The 17496-nt window shown below is 43.9% G+C and overlaps 1 protein-coding gene across 2 annotated transcripts in view; it reads right to left on the bottom strand.

Moving 5' to 3' along the window:
- Positions 1 to 206: 206 nt before the first annotated feature.
- The window catches only part of grik1b (glutamate receptor, ionotropic, kainate 1b), a 41961-nt gene continuing 24671 nt past the window's right edge, over positions 207 to 17496 (bottom strand). The window contains exons 9-18 of one of the 2 annotated variants that reach the window (XM_077207002.1): positions 17215 to 17322; positions 17064 to 17105; positions 15514 to 15627; positions 15233 to 15436; positions 14874 to 15097; positions 12682 to 12800; positions 11942 to 12159; positions 10493 to 10718; positions 6669 to 8033; positions 207 to 534 (exon numbers count right to left, since the gene is read on the bottom strand). In XM_077207002.1, coding sequence (XP_077063117.1) covers positions 7744 to 8033; positions 10493 to 10718; positions 11942 to 12159; positions 12682 to 12800; positions 14874 to 15097; positions 15233 to 15436; positions 15514 to 15627; positions 17064 to 17105; positions 17215 to 17322 — 1545 coding nt within the window. In that variant the 3' untranslated portion in view covers positions 207 to 534; positions 6669 to 7743. The remainder of the gene's footprint in view (positions 535 to 6668; positions 8034 to 10492; positions 10719 to 11941; positions 12160 to 12681; positions 12801 to 14873; positions 15098 to 15232; positions 15437 to 15513; positions 15628 to 17063; positions 17106 to 17214; positions 17323 to 17496) is intronic. The other variant, XM_077207004.1, reaches the window with a different exon arrangement.

Here is a 17496-nt window from a genome sequence, read left to right as displayed (position 1 = left end):
AGCTGAAGCATATGGAGATTTTCAGAGAATAGAGAATCTGTTCCTCAAAGAAAGATATTGTACACAATCATATTAATTACTTTTATGTTGCGTCTTGTTGTTCTTTGGAGACAGACAGCTGTGGTTACTATATTAACTGTTGTTGTATAAAAAAAAACTAAATGATGATTATTCATAATCTTTCCTTGTGTTTGATTAAAAAAAAAAACAGTTTAGGGTGAGTAAATGATAATGATTTTCATTTTTGGGTAGATGTTTCCTTTAACAATGGAGAAAATGGAATTAAAATGCAATTGTCTGATCTATAATTTGTCATTTCCATTACTTGATTTTATTGATAGAAATGGATGATCAGGTAAGCCCATCACCAAAGTGGACCAATAATAAAATACTTGAACTCAATTCAGTCCATTTTTAGTTTCAGATGCAGAAGACTGAAAGTCCTTCTGTGATAAAAACATCATTAAAGCACTGATCGACTACAAGAGACGAATAATAAAAAAAGGAAATTAATCAAGAATCCAAAGAAAACGTCTACGGTTACGTATGTAACCCTCGTTCCCTGAGTAGGGAACGGAGACGTTACGTCGGATGACGACGAATGGGGTTTCGCTTAGAAAGCCTATCAACTTCGAGTATTACAAAACGAGCCAATGGCAAAGAAATGCCATGGGTCTGCGGAATTTGCATGGCGTAACTCCGCCCCACCTCGTGGGTATAAAAGGAGGAAGCCGGCAGCAAGCAGATATGTTTCTTCGCTGAGGAGCCAAGACTGAGCTCAGGCGATCCCCGCGGTACAGCGGAAAGTGGCAGGCAGACGTAACGTCTCCGTTCCCTACTCAGGGAACGAGGGTTACATACGTAACCGTAGACGTTCCCTTTCGTTGTCACTCCGAGTTACGTCGGATGACGACGAATGGGGTTACCAGTCTAATCACGCCACCTTCTCAGCTGTCTTCCAGTGCCCTGCGTAATCGAGATCCCTGTCAGCCTGGACAAAGGACTCCATATAACACAGGAATACCAAGGTACACTGGGAAGCATATCCCAAGCTAGGGGAAGTATGCAATTAATGCCAGCCCGGAGGGGGGGGACTTAGAGAATACACATATGACCCGAAGGAAGCATATGGGAAACACTGGGGTGTCCAGCCGCAGGTGGAATATTTCAACCCCAGGGGTGGCAAGGTGGCTTGCCAAGGGAAAGACACACGCTCAGAGAGGCTTACAGTGGAAATACACATGTGGGGGTCGCTCAGAGGAGGGACCATGCACACGGGAGGCACCTAGCCGACGCACAGGCAATAGACACTGGCGCCGACGTCAGGAGTGCTGGAGGAGCTCAGGGCTTTCGGAGAAGCTCACCTGAGAAAATATCGCACGTATCCAGTCCGTGGAGTGGAATGGCGAGCAAGCGAAGACACCTGAGCGGGTCCGGTACTAGCTGGTTGAAGCGAGTACACGAGAGGACACAGGCTCCACTCGGAGATTATAGAATCTGGCGAATGTGTTAGGTGTCGCCCAGCCTGCAGCTCTGCAGATGTCTGTTAGCGAGGCGCCATGCGCTAGAGCCCAAGAGGACGCCACACTCCGGGTGGAGTGGGCAGTCACACCAAGGGGGCACGGTCGACCTTGCTGCTGGTAAGCCAAGGCAATGGTGTCCACTATCCAGTGAGACAACCTTTGCTTGGAGAGAGCCTTTCCCTTCAGCTTCCCACCATAACAGACAAAGAGCTGGTCTGAGGTCCTGAAACACTGCGTTCTGTCTACATAGGCGCGGAGAGCGCGTACTGGACAGAGCAGTGCCAAGGCTGGGTCTGCCTCCTCCGAGGGCAGCGCTTGCAGGTTCACCACCTGGTCCCGGAAGGGAGTGGTAGGAACCTTGGGCACATATCCAGGCCGGGGTCTCAGGATCACGTGAGAGTAAGCCGGCCCAAATTCCAGGCACGCTTCGTCAACGGAGAATGCGTGCAGGTCCCCAACCCTCTTGATGGAGGCCAGTGCAACCAGGAGCGCTGTCTTCATAGACAGGAACTTAAGCTCAACTGATTGCAGGGGCTCAAAGGGAGCACTCTTCAGGGCAGTTAGAACCACTGAGAGGTCCCAAGAGGGAACGAGAGGAGGACGAGGAGGATTCAGTCTCCTCGCTCCTCTCAGGAACCTGATGATCAGGTCGTGCTTCCCCACCGACTTACCTTCGATGAGGTCATGATGTGCGGCAATGGCGGCAACATAGACCTTCAGGGTGGAGGGAGACAGCCTTCGCTCCAGCCCCTGTTGAAGGAAGGAAAGCAAAACACTGATCGAGCATCTCCGGGGGTCTTCTCGGAGAGAAGAGCACCAGTTGACGAAGAGGTTCCACTTCAACGCATAGACGTGTCTCGTGGACGACGCTCTAGCGGAAGTGATGGTAGCCACCACCGCTGGTGGTAGGGTACTCAAACCTGCCTCGTCCCATCCAGGAGCCACACGTGGAGGTTCCAAAGATCGGGACGAGGGTGCCATAGGGTGCCCCGTCCCTGAGAAAGAAGGTTCTTCCTCAGAGGGATCGGCCAGGGAGGTGCTGTCGCGAGGAGTACTAGTTCGGGGAACCAGGTCCGGTTGGGCCAGTAAGGGGCAACCAGAATGACCTGCTCCTCGTCCTCCCTGACCTTGCGCAAAGTGTGCGCAAGAAGGCTCACTGGGGGAAACGCATACTTGCGGCCCTGCGGCCAGCTGTGCGCCAGAGCATCTGTGCCGAGCGTGCCCTCGGTCAGGGAATAGAACTGGGCGCAGTGGGTCGAGTCGTGAGAGGCAAACAGATCTATCTGCGCGTCCCCGAACTGGTCCCAAATCAGCTGAACCGACTGGGGATGGAGTCGCCATTCTCCAGGGAGGGGCTGAAGCCGTGAGAGCTCGTCGGCTGCACAGTTCAGCGCTCCGGGAATGAAGATGGCTCGAAGCGACCTCAGATGCTTCTGACTCCATAGGAGGAGGTGGCGAGCGAGTTGTGACATACGGCGGGAGCGTAGACCACCTTGATGGTTGATGTACGCTACAGTGGCGGTATTGTCTGAGCGGACTAGTACGTGTTGACCCGTGAGCAACGCCCGGAAGCGGTGCAGGGCAAGGCGTACTGCCAACAACTCGAGGCAATTGACATGCCACAGCCGCTGGGGTCCTGTCCAGGAGCCCGCAGCAGCATGTCCATTGCACATGGCGCCCCAGCCCGTGGTGGAGGCATCTGTTGAGACAACAACATGCCGGGAAGCTCGAGCCAGGGGGACACCGGCCCTGAGAAAATCGAGGTTCGACCACGGGGTGAAGAACTGACGGCAGGTCGGAGTAACTGGTACTCGGAACGTGCCGTGTTGCCATGCCCACCTCGGGACTCGGTCGCGAAGCCAAAGCTGAAGCGGTCTCATATGAAGCAATCCGAGCGGCGTGACCGCGGCTGCAGATGCCATATGCCCCAGGAGCCTCTGAAAAAGTTTCAGTGGAACCGCACTCTTGCCCTCGAATTGTCTTAGGCAAGTCAGCAGTGACTGCGCGCGCTCGCTCGTAAGCTGCGCGGACATGGCGACCGAGTCGATGTCCATACCGAGAAAAGAGATCCTCTGCACGGGGCAAAGTTTGCTCTTCTCCCAGTTGACCCGAAGGCCCAGACGGGCTAGGTGCCGGAGCACTAGGTCCCTGTGTTCGCAAACCTGATCTCGAGAGTGAGCTAGGATCAGCCAGTCGTCGATATAACTCAGGATGCGAACCCCTTGCTCTCGAAGGGGAACAAGGGCCGCCTCGACGACCTTCGTGAAGATGCGAGGAGACAGGGCTAGCCCGAAAGGGAGAACCGCGTACTGGTATGCCTGCCCCTCGAAAGCAAACCGGAGGAACGGTCTGTGTCGAGGAAGAATGGAGACATGAAAGTAGGCGTCCTTCAGGTCGATCGCTGCAAACCAATCCTGGGGCCGTATGCATTCGAAAACGCGTTTGGCGGTGAGCATCTTGAACGGCATCCGATGAAGGGAGCGGTTCAGCACGCGCAAGTCCAGGATTGGCCGTAACCCACCGGTTTTCTTGGGGACAATGAAGTAGGGGCTGTAGAAGCCGGACCTCATCTCGGCTGGAGGGACAGTCTCGATTGCACCCTTCGCCAGCAGGGTGGCAATCTCTGCTCTCATGATAGGGGCATTGCCACCGACCAAAGTGGAGCGGACTCCCCTGAAGCGGGGAGGAGACCGTGCGAACTGAATCGCATAGCCGAGCCTGACGGTACGCGCGATCCAGTGGGACAGACGGGGAAGCTCTAGCCAGGCTCCCAGGAACTGAACCAACGGGATCATGCGGGCCACAGGCGTCCCCCCGGAGGGGCAGCGAGGCGGAGTAACTGGCCCAGATGTGGACGGCATAGCGGCCCGGAGAGGGGGCACAGTTAGCAACCGCACCCTGGCAGAGGGGGCCAGGGGAGGACCAGGCTGGTCGTCCCGCGGGGGCCTGCTCTGCCAGGGGTCTGGCGACAGAGGGGGACAAGGGCGAAGCGGTCCGTGGACGGCACGCCGTGTCAACCGCCTCTGGGACAGAGGGGGGCGAGGAGAGCACGGCTTGTGGGCGGCGCTCTGTGTCGCCCGAGAACTCTGTGAGCTCAGGGAAGAGGGGATTGTTTCTGTCTTTAACCACATTAGGGTGCTGCCCACCCGTGGGTGAGCAGCGGGGAGTGGAGAACAAAAGATTCTCCCCCGGCCCTCCACCGGGGGAAGGAGTGGTCCTGCTACCACCTCCTGAGAAACAATCATCATCCCTGAGCAGCCCGTCTCAGGAGCGCCGCTTGGCCCGGCGTTTAGCGGGGGGCGGGGCAGGAGAGGGCTGTGGCGCCTTCTTACGGCTTCCTCCGCGACCGGCCCTGGGTGGAGGCTGCTGCGTGGTCCGGGCGGGAGGGGCGGGAGCCGCAGGAGGGCGCCCTCGGCGGGAAACAGGTCGAGGCGTCTGCCCGGCCGGCAAGGTGGAGGCAGCAGCGGGCCGGCGGGGCAGAATGTGTTTGATGGCCTCGGTCTGTTTCTGGGCAGTTGAAAACTGTTGGGCAAAGTCTTCAACTGCACCGCCGAAGAGGCCGGCCTGGGACAAGGGGGCGTTAAGCAGACGGGTCCGCTCAGCGTCCCGCATGTCAGCCAGGTTCAGCCACAGATGTCGCTCCTGGACCACAGCTGTGGACATCACCAAACCCAGGGAGCGCGCGGTAACCTTCGTCGCCCGGAGAGCAAGGTCGGTCGCGGCGCGCAGCTCATCAAAGAGCCCTGGGTTTGTCCTACCCTCGTGCATGTCTCTGAGCATCTGGGCCTGGTAGACCTGCAGAGTGGCCATAGCATGCAGTGAAGCAGCCGCCTGTCCCGCCGCTCTGTAAGACTTCGCCACCAGGGTCGACGAAAATCTACAGGCTTTGGATGGGTGCTTAGGCTCGCCCCGAGAAGAAGCACTCTGCGGACATAGTTGCATGGCAACAGAGCGTTCAACCGGGGGAAGCCCAGTGTACCCACGGGCAGCTGCCTCATCGAGGGGAGGAAAGGCGGATGAGACCAGCGAGCGGTCCCGAGAAGACAGGGGGGTCTTCCAGGACTTCGAGATCTCATCATGCACATCCGGGAAGAAAGGTATTGGGGTTTGCCGAGGACGAGGGTCGGCGGCCTTACCCAAAAACCAATCGTCCAGCCGCGAGCGCTCAGGACAGGGTGGAGGCCTCCACTCAAGTCCGATGCTCGCGGCTGCCCGGGAAAGCATGGCCGTCATCTCCGGATCAGACTCGAGCACAGCCGTATGCACACCGGAAGGTGGCAGCTGTGACGAGCCCTCACTTCCAGAAGAGTCAAACCCGCCTAGTGATGCTGCAACAGACATGGCATCTTCCTCTGTAGCTTCAACTGAAGCCCGCGGGCCACCAGAGGGTAGACCCGCGGGAATCAGCAGTTCACTAGCGGGCACCGTCATTGAAGAGGGGGGCTGGGGTCGCGGACACATAGTCGGCGCCTTGTTCCAGACCGTAACCCTCAGATCACCCTGGCCACCAGCCGCAGGACGGGGGGTGGATGAGGGGACTCTCACTCTTGCGAGTTCACGGAGTCTCGACCGTAATGACGCGATGGTCATGTTCCCACAGAGAGAACATGAGTCATCCACGAGCGCTGCTCTAGCATGATCAATGCCCAAACATACTATGCAACGCTCGTGCCCATCAGAGTCCGATACCAATCTGCCGCAACCAGAAGTACACGGGCGAGACATCTTTAAAAAGACGTGCCACGTGTAAGCTCTTTTAGTGAGAGAAAACTCAAGTGTTGAAGCACCCGGGGAGAAACGCACCGACTGGCAGACCACTGCAACAGATCAGCAGGAAGCACGCTCTCGCCGTAGATCGCCGTCACACCAACACTCGAGGTACTCGTTTGTAAAGCTGACAATTCAGAGATGGCTTGTGGAGAGAAGAATACACTTGGCTCCGAAGCGAAAACATATCTGCTTGCTGCCGGCTTCCTCCTTTTATACCCACGAGGTGGGGCGGAGTTACGCCATGCAAATTCCGCAGACCCATGGCATTTCTTTGCCATTGGCTCGTTTTGTAATACTCGAAGTTGATAGGCTTTCTAAGCGAAACCCCATTCGTCGTCATCCGACGTAACTCGGAGTGACAACGAAAGGGAACACATATATTGTTCTCGTAAAGAAATAATTTCAATGTGATAAAATATTTATATGCATTTTCATGAGTGTCAAACAATACAAAAGCAGAAAAGATGATGAAAAATGAAGACAAAGTCTTGCACCTGTAGACTGAATCAAATATAACCAGTCTGTTAATCTGAGGTTTAAAATCTCTTCGAACACAAAAAGAGCCGCGACAAAAACATTTATGTTGTGCAGATTCAAATCCATTCATCCAAACTACGTTGCATATTAAACGTCACATATGATCTGCACAGAATTTTCAATTTCAGAAAAATTGACAGAAAAATGACTTGTTAGGACGTCTGCAATGCTGGATCTGCATGTTAAATCTGCATTATAGACATGTTTGTTTGTTCACACTATTAAAAAGTTGGTTCATATAACACACGGCTTTAAGACAAATGTTACCAACAGTCGTGAAATAAAATAAGTCATTTTAAAAGAGAAAGGCTAAAACAGTCAGCATGAGCCTTTAAAGGTGAAGTATGTAATTTCTGCATCACCAAATGAAATAAATGACTGTTTTCAAACAGGTTTTCCATCTACATTTGACATTTCAGGCATGTTAAAACTGTTGTTCACACTCTTCGGGAAAATCAACCAATGAATGAATGACTTATAAAGGACTCTGCAAATTAAGCTTGAAATGAACATTTTAACATGGAAAAATTACACACATCACCTATAATAAAACCCACAGACATGTCATATCATAAATTAGATTAAGAAGGAATGTGTCTGTAAAGAATAAAATGTTCAAGTCCTTTAAATCTAAATACAAACATGGATGTGAGCTACTCTACAATATATTAACTGGCGTAATAGTTAACTAACCCTCCCGTCTTTATTCATATTTCACTGACTTTTCCTCTCATTGTCCATCTCTGAAAATACATCTGAAAATGTAAAACAAAATTTTGCTCAGTGTCCAACGTCTCCCCCAGTTATAACACAGCTGACATCATATAACACCGCAGGTAATGTTCAGTCAGTGTATGTCCGGCTTTAGGAGAGTCGAGGAGCGGAAGTCCTGTGACGTCCACCTGCACCTACATCAGTATTTATTGTGCCATTCACACTGTCCCACGCTCACCTCCTCGATGTCCAGGTTCTTCCTGGACCTGTAGAAGAACTCCCCGATGGCCACGAACACGGAGAGGACGAGTCCGGCCGCCAGAACGATGAAGATTCCTCCGATGTTCTCCACACCCAGAGCGCTGGCCTCTTTACTGTCCTCCTCGGGACAGCCGTTTCCTCGCCACCACTTCTCCTTCATCATGTGGAGCTTCCCCTCCTCCTGTAACTGCAGGATGGCGATGGTCACCTTGTCCCGATACGGGGAACCTGACAGAAACCCAGGGTTATTATCAGTATTGAAAACTAAAGCCATGAAAAAGAGTGACTACAAAGCCACGCCTCCTTCAAAATACATGAACACACACACACACACACAGACACACACACACACACACACACACACACACACACACACACACACACACACACACACACACACACACACACACACACACACACACACACACACACACACACACACACACACACACACACACACACACACACACACAGCGGAAGATACCGTTTTAATGTTGTTTGATACATGTTTTAATATTTAGACAACTTCTATTATTGATTGCCATCAGGATGTGAAGAGTTTAACAGTATAACAAAAAGTGTTTGTAAAAAAATTGCATAACCTACCTTTAAATTAACTTATTTTATTTCAGCGAGTTGCTAAAGGTTTTCATTTTTGTTGTTTATTTCAGGATTATTATAGCCAGCTAAAACCATAAACGAACATGTTTCTTGAAACAAACGTTAAGTGAATTAAAATAAAATATAAAAAACTTTTTATTTCAGCTAGTTGCTTAGGCAGCATTTCTAATTTTAATTTACTTTCAACTTGATGCACTAAAGTAACTAAAACGGAAATATAAATTAATAAACACTATATAGACCTAAAAAAAACCTACCTTCATATTCAATGACAAAAACACACAAGAGAACTAAAACTTTAAATAAAATTTAATCGAAAACCAAATAAAAATATAAAATGATGCAAAAACATTAACAAAAAACTATAATAGTATCTGGTTTATTTGAAGTACTAAAATAACAAAAAAATGGAAAAAAATACTATATAAACATATTTTTAAAAACACAAATCTAATTAAAAAATTGACAAAAATACTACATATATTAGAATATAAAAAATAAAATCTAAAGATACAAAATAATAGTACAAAAATAACAATGCTTCAAGTCCATTTTTCTAGGATTTGTCATTTCTAAATATTTTCAAAAGGCCAGTACTTTTATTTTACAAGTTTAAAGGTGAAGTGTTCAATTTTTGCATTTCTGTAATCAGCGCCATATTGATTTATTGACATATGTGAATAAATATGATGAAATGTTACAAAATATCACTGGTTCAAATTATGGTTTCTCTAACTGAAAGAAAATAAACTGAAAACGAACTAAATAAAGTTTTTGACAGAATATTTATAAAGATTTATTAGTAACACTTTACAAGGCTTCATTTGTAAACATTAGTTAACTACATTAAAGTTAAGATTACCTAATGTCACGTAGTGGGTTTTGTGTCTTTGTCCTTGTTCTTGTCTGTCATGTGATTCCCTGATTGTCATGTGATCCTGCCATGTGTCTTGTCATTAGGCTTGTTCGACTTGAACCGGCGCTGCACAGACCGATCGGTTGATGACATCAAAGTACCGCGAGAGCGATTCAAAAGCATAAGGAGCCGTCTGCTCTATAATCGCTCTCGCGGTACTTTGATGTCATCAACCGATCGGTCTGTGCAGCGCCGGTTCAAGTCGAACAAGCCTATAAGTTAATCGTCTAACGTTGTTCACAGGAGTTCTTTGTCTTGTAATTAGTCAGTGTATCCTCATGTTTGCCATGTGTCTTTGTCTAGTATTGAATGTTACTTGTCCAGGTTCTTGTTTTCAGTTATCAGTTTCCAGTCTTTGTTTTATATTTGATTAAGTGTTTATAATTAAAGATTGCATTTGGGTTCTCAACCAGCTTGCCTCCAGTGGACCTTATTCATAACACCTAATGCACTGTGAACTGACATACTTCTATTAACTAACATTAACAAAGATTAATAAGTTCTATGAAACACAACATTAATCAATGTTAAAAAATGAGACCTTATTAAGTGTTACCAATTTATAAATATTTATTGATATAGTCTAATTAAATGTAATCTAGAAACCTTAAGGAGAATTTGTGTGTGTGTGTGTGTGTGTGTGTCTGTGTGTGTGTGTGTGTGTGTGTGTGTGTGTGTGTGTGTGTGTGTGTGTGTGTGTGTGTGTGTGTGTGTGTCTGTGTGTGTGTGTGTGTGTGTGTGTCTGTGTGTGTGTGTGTGTGTGTGTGTGTGTGTGTGTGTGTGTGTGTGTCTGTGTGTGTGTGTGTGTGTGTGTGTGTGTGTGTGTGTGTGTGTGTGTGTCTGTGTGTCTGTGTGTGTGTGTGTGTGTGTGTGTGTGTGTGTGTGTGTGTGTGTGTGTCTGTGTGTGTGTGTGTGTGTGTGTGTGTGTGTGTGTGTGTGTGTGTGTGTGTGTGTGTGTGTGTGTGTGTGTGTGTGTTTTACATTTCCTCTGGTGTAACTCAATTTACTCAGGTTGATTCAATCATATTAAGTATCATTTTCAACTTATTATTTTTACATTTTTAAACAACACCAGGTATTTCAAATGCTACTGGATGATGCAGTGTCTCATGAAACATTTTTTGACAGTCATAGTTTAGTGTGAGTGTACCGATAGGAGTGCCCACTCCGTAGCCCTTGGAGTCGATGAGTCCTCCGATCTGTGTGAGGTTGCAGTTCCTCTGGCTGATGTACTCGATGCTGGTGGACTCCATCAGGAGAGCGTAGTCTGTGGTCAACACACGCTGGATTCCCTCTCGGTTATTCTTCACCAACGCTGTGTTCTTCCGGCTGCTCATGAATGCCCACATCTTCTCGTAGGTGGAGATCTTTGATTTCTGGGAAAGATGTGTCATGGCATTATTGTAGAGCATGTGCGTGGGTTCCATTTCCAAAGGAATATATACCCAAATGAAAAATGCATAAATGAAAACGTTTAATGCAAATAGACACTTAAAGGTGTGTGACAGATTTTACCAAAGAAATAAGAAAATAAAAAATAAAACCATCAGTCCAAAATCACTGTCCACCAGGATCGAGTGTACAAAACAGTGTTTTATTGCTTTCATAAAATTTCAGCAACAGCAATATGAAAAAAGATACTAATTATTAATCATTAAAAAAAATTCTTTCTTTTTTTTCTAATGAATCTAGTTAGTTAGCCTTTGTTTCTGTGAGTATATCGACTATTTTTAGTTGATCAAATAAAATAAAATAAAAAGTACCAGTAACCATGATTGTCTGTACAAAACAATGTTGCTGTTATGAGTATATCAAATTTTTTACAGTTTTAAATGTTAATATCTAATTAAGAAATAAAATCGGAGAGGCTGTATTACATATTAAAGTATTTTATTAATATAATATGTTATTTTATTAATCAGATTCATAAAGCATCATAAGTAGATCTATGTAAACTAAGGTTCATACTGTAGTTGTTTCTGATTTAGTTGAAATACACTATAAACATTTACTAGGCACAAGTTCACCAATCAGCTTCCAGGACCAGAACTATCAATTTTATAATCAGATTTAAGAGCTCGAACTATCATTTTCTCTAAGAAAATATTTACAATCTCTATTTTCAATAACGATGTGAACTTATTTACAGTCATACCATAAATTTTCCATTTGAAATGCAATAATTTTTAGAAGATGAGCAGCGTTTCAGACACGTTTATTGTTTCCGCTATGAATAAATGTACAGTACGCTGATCTTACTACTGGCCTTCCTGTACTTATGCCATAAAATCCTTCTTTGCTTTGCTGGTCTAAGTCAGTGCTGTGACAGATGTCCTCATAACCCCCTCTTCCTCTATAAGCTGCTTTAATTCGCTCAGTACATGTTGAATTCCCGCTGGCTGAGTTTCGTTTCCTGTAATCATTCCCGCCAATCTGTGCATGTAAAATCACAGGTCTGAGTGTCTGGAGGTGGAAATGCTGTTCACCCGTCAAACTTCAAAACACCTCTCTCAATGCACACAGATACTGCGTAAAATGTTTAAACAGACTGAATTTTTGTATATGAGACCTGGAACGCCTGATCTAAAAGTTGCCTAACCTTAAAGAAAGTCATAGTGGAGCCGTCCCTCACGGCGCCGTACTCAATCTTGGTCTGTTTGGCCAGGTCATCGGCAGAGTCTATCGGCGAGTCCATGCGCTCCACGGTGAGGAAGGCGGCCAGGTTAGCAGTGTAGGACGAGATGATGATGAGGGTGAAGAACCACCAGATCCCTCCAACAATCCTGGTGGACAAAGCCTTGGGCATCAACTCCGATCCTGCCCATGAGAAATATTCAACCAGTTAACAAACGACTGGGTAAAAATGCTGATTAAAAATCAAGAATGTTTTTCGCTGTATTGTAGTTATTTCGTTTCTACTTGTGTGTTCAAAACAAAATAAAATAAAAGTCAAATTAAATTAATACATTTTTAATTTCATTTAAAAAAAATAAAACAAATGAATAAAGTTGTGGTCTTAAATAATTAAATAAATAAAAATTATTTAGAAAATGTAAGTGGTTTAAATAACTCACTATCTAAATTGTAAAAAAAGAAATGGATGGATGGATGGATATATTAGATAGATAGATAGATAGATAGATAGATAGATAGATAGATAGATAGATAGATAGATAGATAGATAGATAGATAGATAGATAGATAGATAGATAGATAGATAGATAGATAGATAGATAGATAGACACTATTTTCAGAGTTTATGGATATTGTAGATTTGTAGATTGTAACACATTTGGACATTCCTCTAAGGAAGGAAAGCACAAGTGTTAAATCTCATGCCTTGCTGCATAAGGGCTCCGACCCCAAACCAAACACTGTTGATTAAAGTGAAGTTGTTCTCGACCACATCAGAATCAGGGTTGCAGGGATGAGGGTTGTACCATTCATATGGAGTAAACCTGCAGACACACACACACACACACACACACACAACATTTACTGGATATGCACATAATTCACATTTCAATATATGACATTTGTCATTGATGACAGAACCACTGAGTCAATCAAGTTAATAATAAGGTCCCTTGATGTAATTTGAATTATCAATATGTCAACATATTTTAAAGGTGGGCTATGTGATTTGGAAAACGACCGGCAGATTTTGAAAATACACAAATCAAATGGTCCTACCTTTTTTCCTCCAACGCTGGCTCTGACTCCACCCATTCGAAGAACATGGACGCGAAATCATGCACGAGCGAACACTCAGATGCGCGAGAGATTGTAATGACGATTTACTACTAATCATGGCACCGGCTTTACTGATGAGATGCGCATGCGTCACTGGGAGGGGCCACGGGGGGGGGGGGGGGGATGTATGACCGTTTGATTGACGAACTTACTGTACAATGATTCCAGGTGGTCTTTGAAATGATTACTTGGAGTTTTTCGAGGCCTGCCCGTTCCACAGATGATTAAATTGCTTAATTTTCATTTCAGTGCTTCTAACTCAGTGGCTGTAAGTGGGTTAGGAATAGGATTTCAAGTTATTTTGAAAGAATCACATACCCCACCTTTAATGGTTTCCTACTTGCCAACACTAACAGATTTTGCTTGTGAAGTTTAAAAGAGAGACACTAATAAGACAACACAACACTTAAAAAAATGTCAAGTAAAAAGTGCTACAAAATATATAATCACAATATCCACAATGATTCTAAAATTTACCAGCAAAATCACAATCACCACAAATATATTGTGAATATTCAATATAATACCTCTAATATTATCACAACTAACCGTCACCAACAAATTGCCAGCCACTATTTCGCAATACATTTCATATAAACTGTATTTCATTCTGACAATAAACACCCATAAAATCAATAATTTGATATTGCATCATTGTTTTGCAGCGTGAACTCTCAGCAATTTCTTCTTCTAACATTTTGTCCTCATCTTTCACTGGTGTATCTGGTGTCCTGACCGCTGGTTGACTTCTCTATATGACTTTATTGCATTTCTCACATTGCTGTCCAGACGGCAAATCTTGCTTAAGTGGAAAATCCCCCATTTACCATCACATTCTTGATGGATTTATAATGCCTCGTATTTGATTAGGCTCGAGAAAATTAGATATTCCCTCCATCAACCCAACACATTTTCTCTAAAACCGGGACTGCCTTTCTAACATACATACTCATAACTCCATTTAACTGGACCATCTGGACAATATGTGCCACTGAAGGGTTTTGTACTTCTTTGTGCTTTACTTTTATTTATTAAACTGAGTATTTATAATTTCCATTTTTATTTTCATCATTTTTGGCTGTTACATGTTCAAATAAATCAAATAAATAAATAAATATGGCTTGCATGTAGATGAATGCTGTTGCAGGCATGTTGGAGACTGCCAATAAATAAATACATAATAAATATATATAAGAGACATCCTGAATACTGATATAATTTACAAAGCAATCTTTTATATTCAAGATAATTTGGGTGTCATGTTCTCAACTTATTTCATATCATTTTCTTTTTCCCACCCTGGGCCGTATTTTAATTTGTATTTTGCCTATGTCACAAAATTAGGAAAATCCGGCCCTGTTCCCACCCACGAAAAATTATATTTCTGAAAATATTGAACAGTTTTTAGCCATTTACATGCAAACAGCCATTTAGGTCCCTGAAAACACCGTCTAAAGTGCAAACTTTTTCAAAGCAATAGAACAGAATGTAGAATGTCAGGGACATCACTACCACAATTTGGGCATAATAAATACTGGAAATGTGCTTGAATTTGACAGGAAAGTGTTTTAGAAAAGTTAACTGAAGTTTTAAAAAAGTTAACTGTAATAAAAGTACCATTGCATTAGTATTTAAAATGAGCTGGCCAAGGCTGAGTCTGTGAGCTGGGCATTAAACTAAGAGCTATTTCACAGCAAAACATATAGAAGCATGAAACAGCTACAATTTGAAGAATTGGATCCAATCTAAAGGTTTAAATGTGTTAAACGGATCCATACCTGGCGATGACGAACAGCACACAGCTGACCCCGAGACAGGCCAGCAACACGTACATCCAGATGTCCGGAGAGAGCGGGTTCAGGAACGAGAACACACCTGGATTCGTGCCATTGGGTTTGTGGTAGAGAATGGAGATTCCCAGAGTCATGAAGGGCTTGGAAAAATCGATGACTTTCTCTCTCACGTAAGTGATGGTGAGCGGCGCTACAGCCAAATCTGCCACCTGTAATGAAGCCGGTGAGAATGAACTAATAGGAACTTGCTTGACTCTTTTAGATCAGATGAAACGGCTGGATGAGGACACTAGCATACATATAGCCATGGACTAAAAGCAGAAAAACTCTTTATTTTGACTTACATGATCGATTAGCTCTCTGACCATGCCGTTCCACTCTCCTTTGTCATTCTGGGCTCCATATTTCCCATCAGACACCAGTTTGACCTCATAGGAAAAGCCCAGGATGTTGGACAACTCCTTCAGCAGGTCCAAACAGTATCCTTCAAACCGGTCGTTCCCATACAGCGGCTTATCGGACTTCTTGTGCATCACATAAGGGTTTTCCTGCAAGGGCAACAACACTGTGAGTTCCAGCATTGACAGTCTCCAGGTCTTGTTGATGTGAGTCGGATGATTCCTACCAGGATTGTGGTGACCACGAGTGTCCGGTTGGCCATGGAGTCGGTCACGTTGGCGTTTTTGTCTTTGTTGCTGTCTGTCAGGTTAAGGCCAGTGTTTGAGTTCCACACACCAATCTAAACAGATGCAAAACCACAGTAAAAACATTTCATGCTGAAAACTGGGGATTTTTAGAGGACAGATTAAAGGAATAATTCACCCATTATGAACCGGACTAGGATGACACTATTCATTTAAATATGATCAGAGATTTTAAATATATGAAGAGTATTCAAATATCTGTGGTCTGAAATTATATTTAAAGGTGAATTGTGTAATTTCTGAATTATAAAATATAATATAATTAAGAGATATGTACTGTATAAATGTATACATATACACACACACACAGAGACACACACATATATGTATATATACAGTATACACAATATATATACACAGTTTATATATATATATATATATATATATATATATATATATATATATATATAATATAATATAATATAATATAATTATGAGATATGTACTGTATGTATATATATATATATATATATATATATATACATACATATATATATATATCATAATTATAATACATTATTATGAGATAAAAATATTTTCTCTCAATAAATTGTAAAAATAAAATACACTTTGAACACATAAAAGTATAAATTTGTTTCCTAACAATAACCTTGTGTTGATATTAAATAAATAAAGACATTTATTACAGATTTTCTTTACTTCTTGTAAATAAATAAATAGACTAACAAACAAATAAATAAAAAAAACACTTCAGTTTGAAGTCTTACAGGGTAAAAGGAAAACAAGACATGGGAAATTTTGAAATAAATGAAGCAAATTGATGCTTTATATCTAGGGGAAAATAGACAGAAAGCAATGCACCTTATGTGCAGAAAACAGAATGATTTTTTTAGTTATCTACCACATATTTTATCGAGCAAAAGCAAGTGCTTCACATCACCATCATCCCTCTATCATTGCCTTCTTTTACATGAGCGACTGATATAAACCCAGAATCTGCTGTGAGATGCTCTGTGTGTTTCTGTGTACCGCAGTAAAGCTTCATTTGCTACGCTACATCACCTCAGTCTGAGAGCTGTTTTAAAACATACTTTAAGAGTGTCTTCAAGTCGAGCGCTTGGCATGCGATTAGTGCTCATAAACAGATGTTTTATAAAATAAGCTCTCTGCATTGTTGACTCTATGAGTGATGTGATATTTCATAACTGGATGCAGAGCTCTTGGAAGAGTTTGACAATGCTATTAAAGGAAATAAGTTGAAGTAATAACTTTGAGTGTCAAAACTAAGAATAATCCATAACTAAGCCATGTGTCTCTAATGAGAAAATATCTATAAATCACACAAGAGGTGTCAGCAGGTTTAGGGGCACGGATGAAAAAAGTACCATGGTAATACCATGTTTTTTATAAAATAACATAGTGCATGAACATGGCAATCATTCAGTACCATGGTACACTTTGCAAGGGGAAAAGGGACTTGAATGTCACACTTCTGATTTTGAATACAAACCTTCTTCCATACTTTGTTAAAACGACCACTTTCCATAAACTGCTTGTGAAAAGAAAAGAAAAAGCCGAGATTTGACATGTACAGTATGATACAGATATTAAGATACGTGGCTTAGACAGGTGAAGATCACGGGAGCATCTTCTGCTTTTACCTTTTCCATCCCGTCCTCTTTCAGACTGATGATGTCCAGATCAAAATCTTTCCTCAGGCCGTCCGTCTTGTTTATAACTATCTGTCCGGTCAGGCCGTTCCACTGAGCCTACAGGAAGTGAGGAGAAGAGAAAACAGGATCAGATTTCAGATTAAACATGAGGGTTTCGTAAAAACCCTGATTGCTCATTTATTTATATTTTAAGTCCCACCTTAGATGCATTATTATCATCATCATCAGTGGAGAATGTGTGTTTGGCACATAACCAGCCCAGTGCTTATA

This window comes from Siphateles boraxobius, unplaced genomic scaffold (genome assembly GCF_051911475.1).
Source record: "Siphateles boraxobius isolate OS27281-9 unplaced genomic scaffold, OSU_SipBor_1 6, whole genome shotgun sequence".
In the NCBI taxonomy this organism is placed as follows: domain Eukaryota; kingdom Metazoa; phylum Chordata; class Actinopteri; order Cypriniformes; family Leuciscidae; genus Siphateles; species Siphateles boraxobius.
The sequence above is the reverse complement of the archived record's forward strand: the minus strand, read 5'-3'. Positions and strand labels throughout refer to the sequence as shown.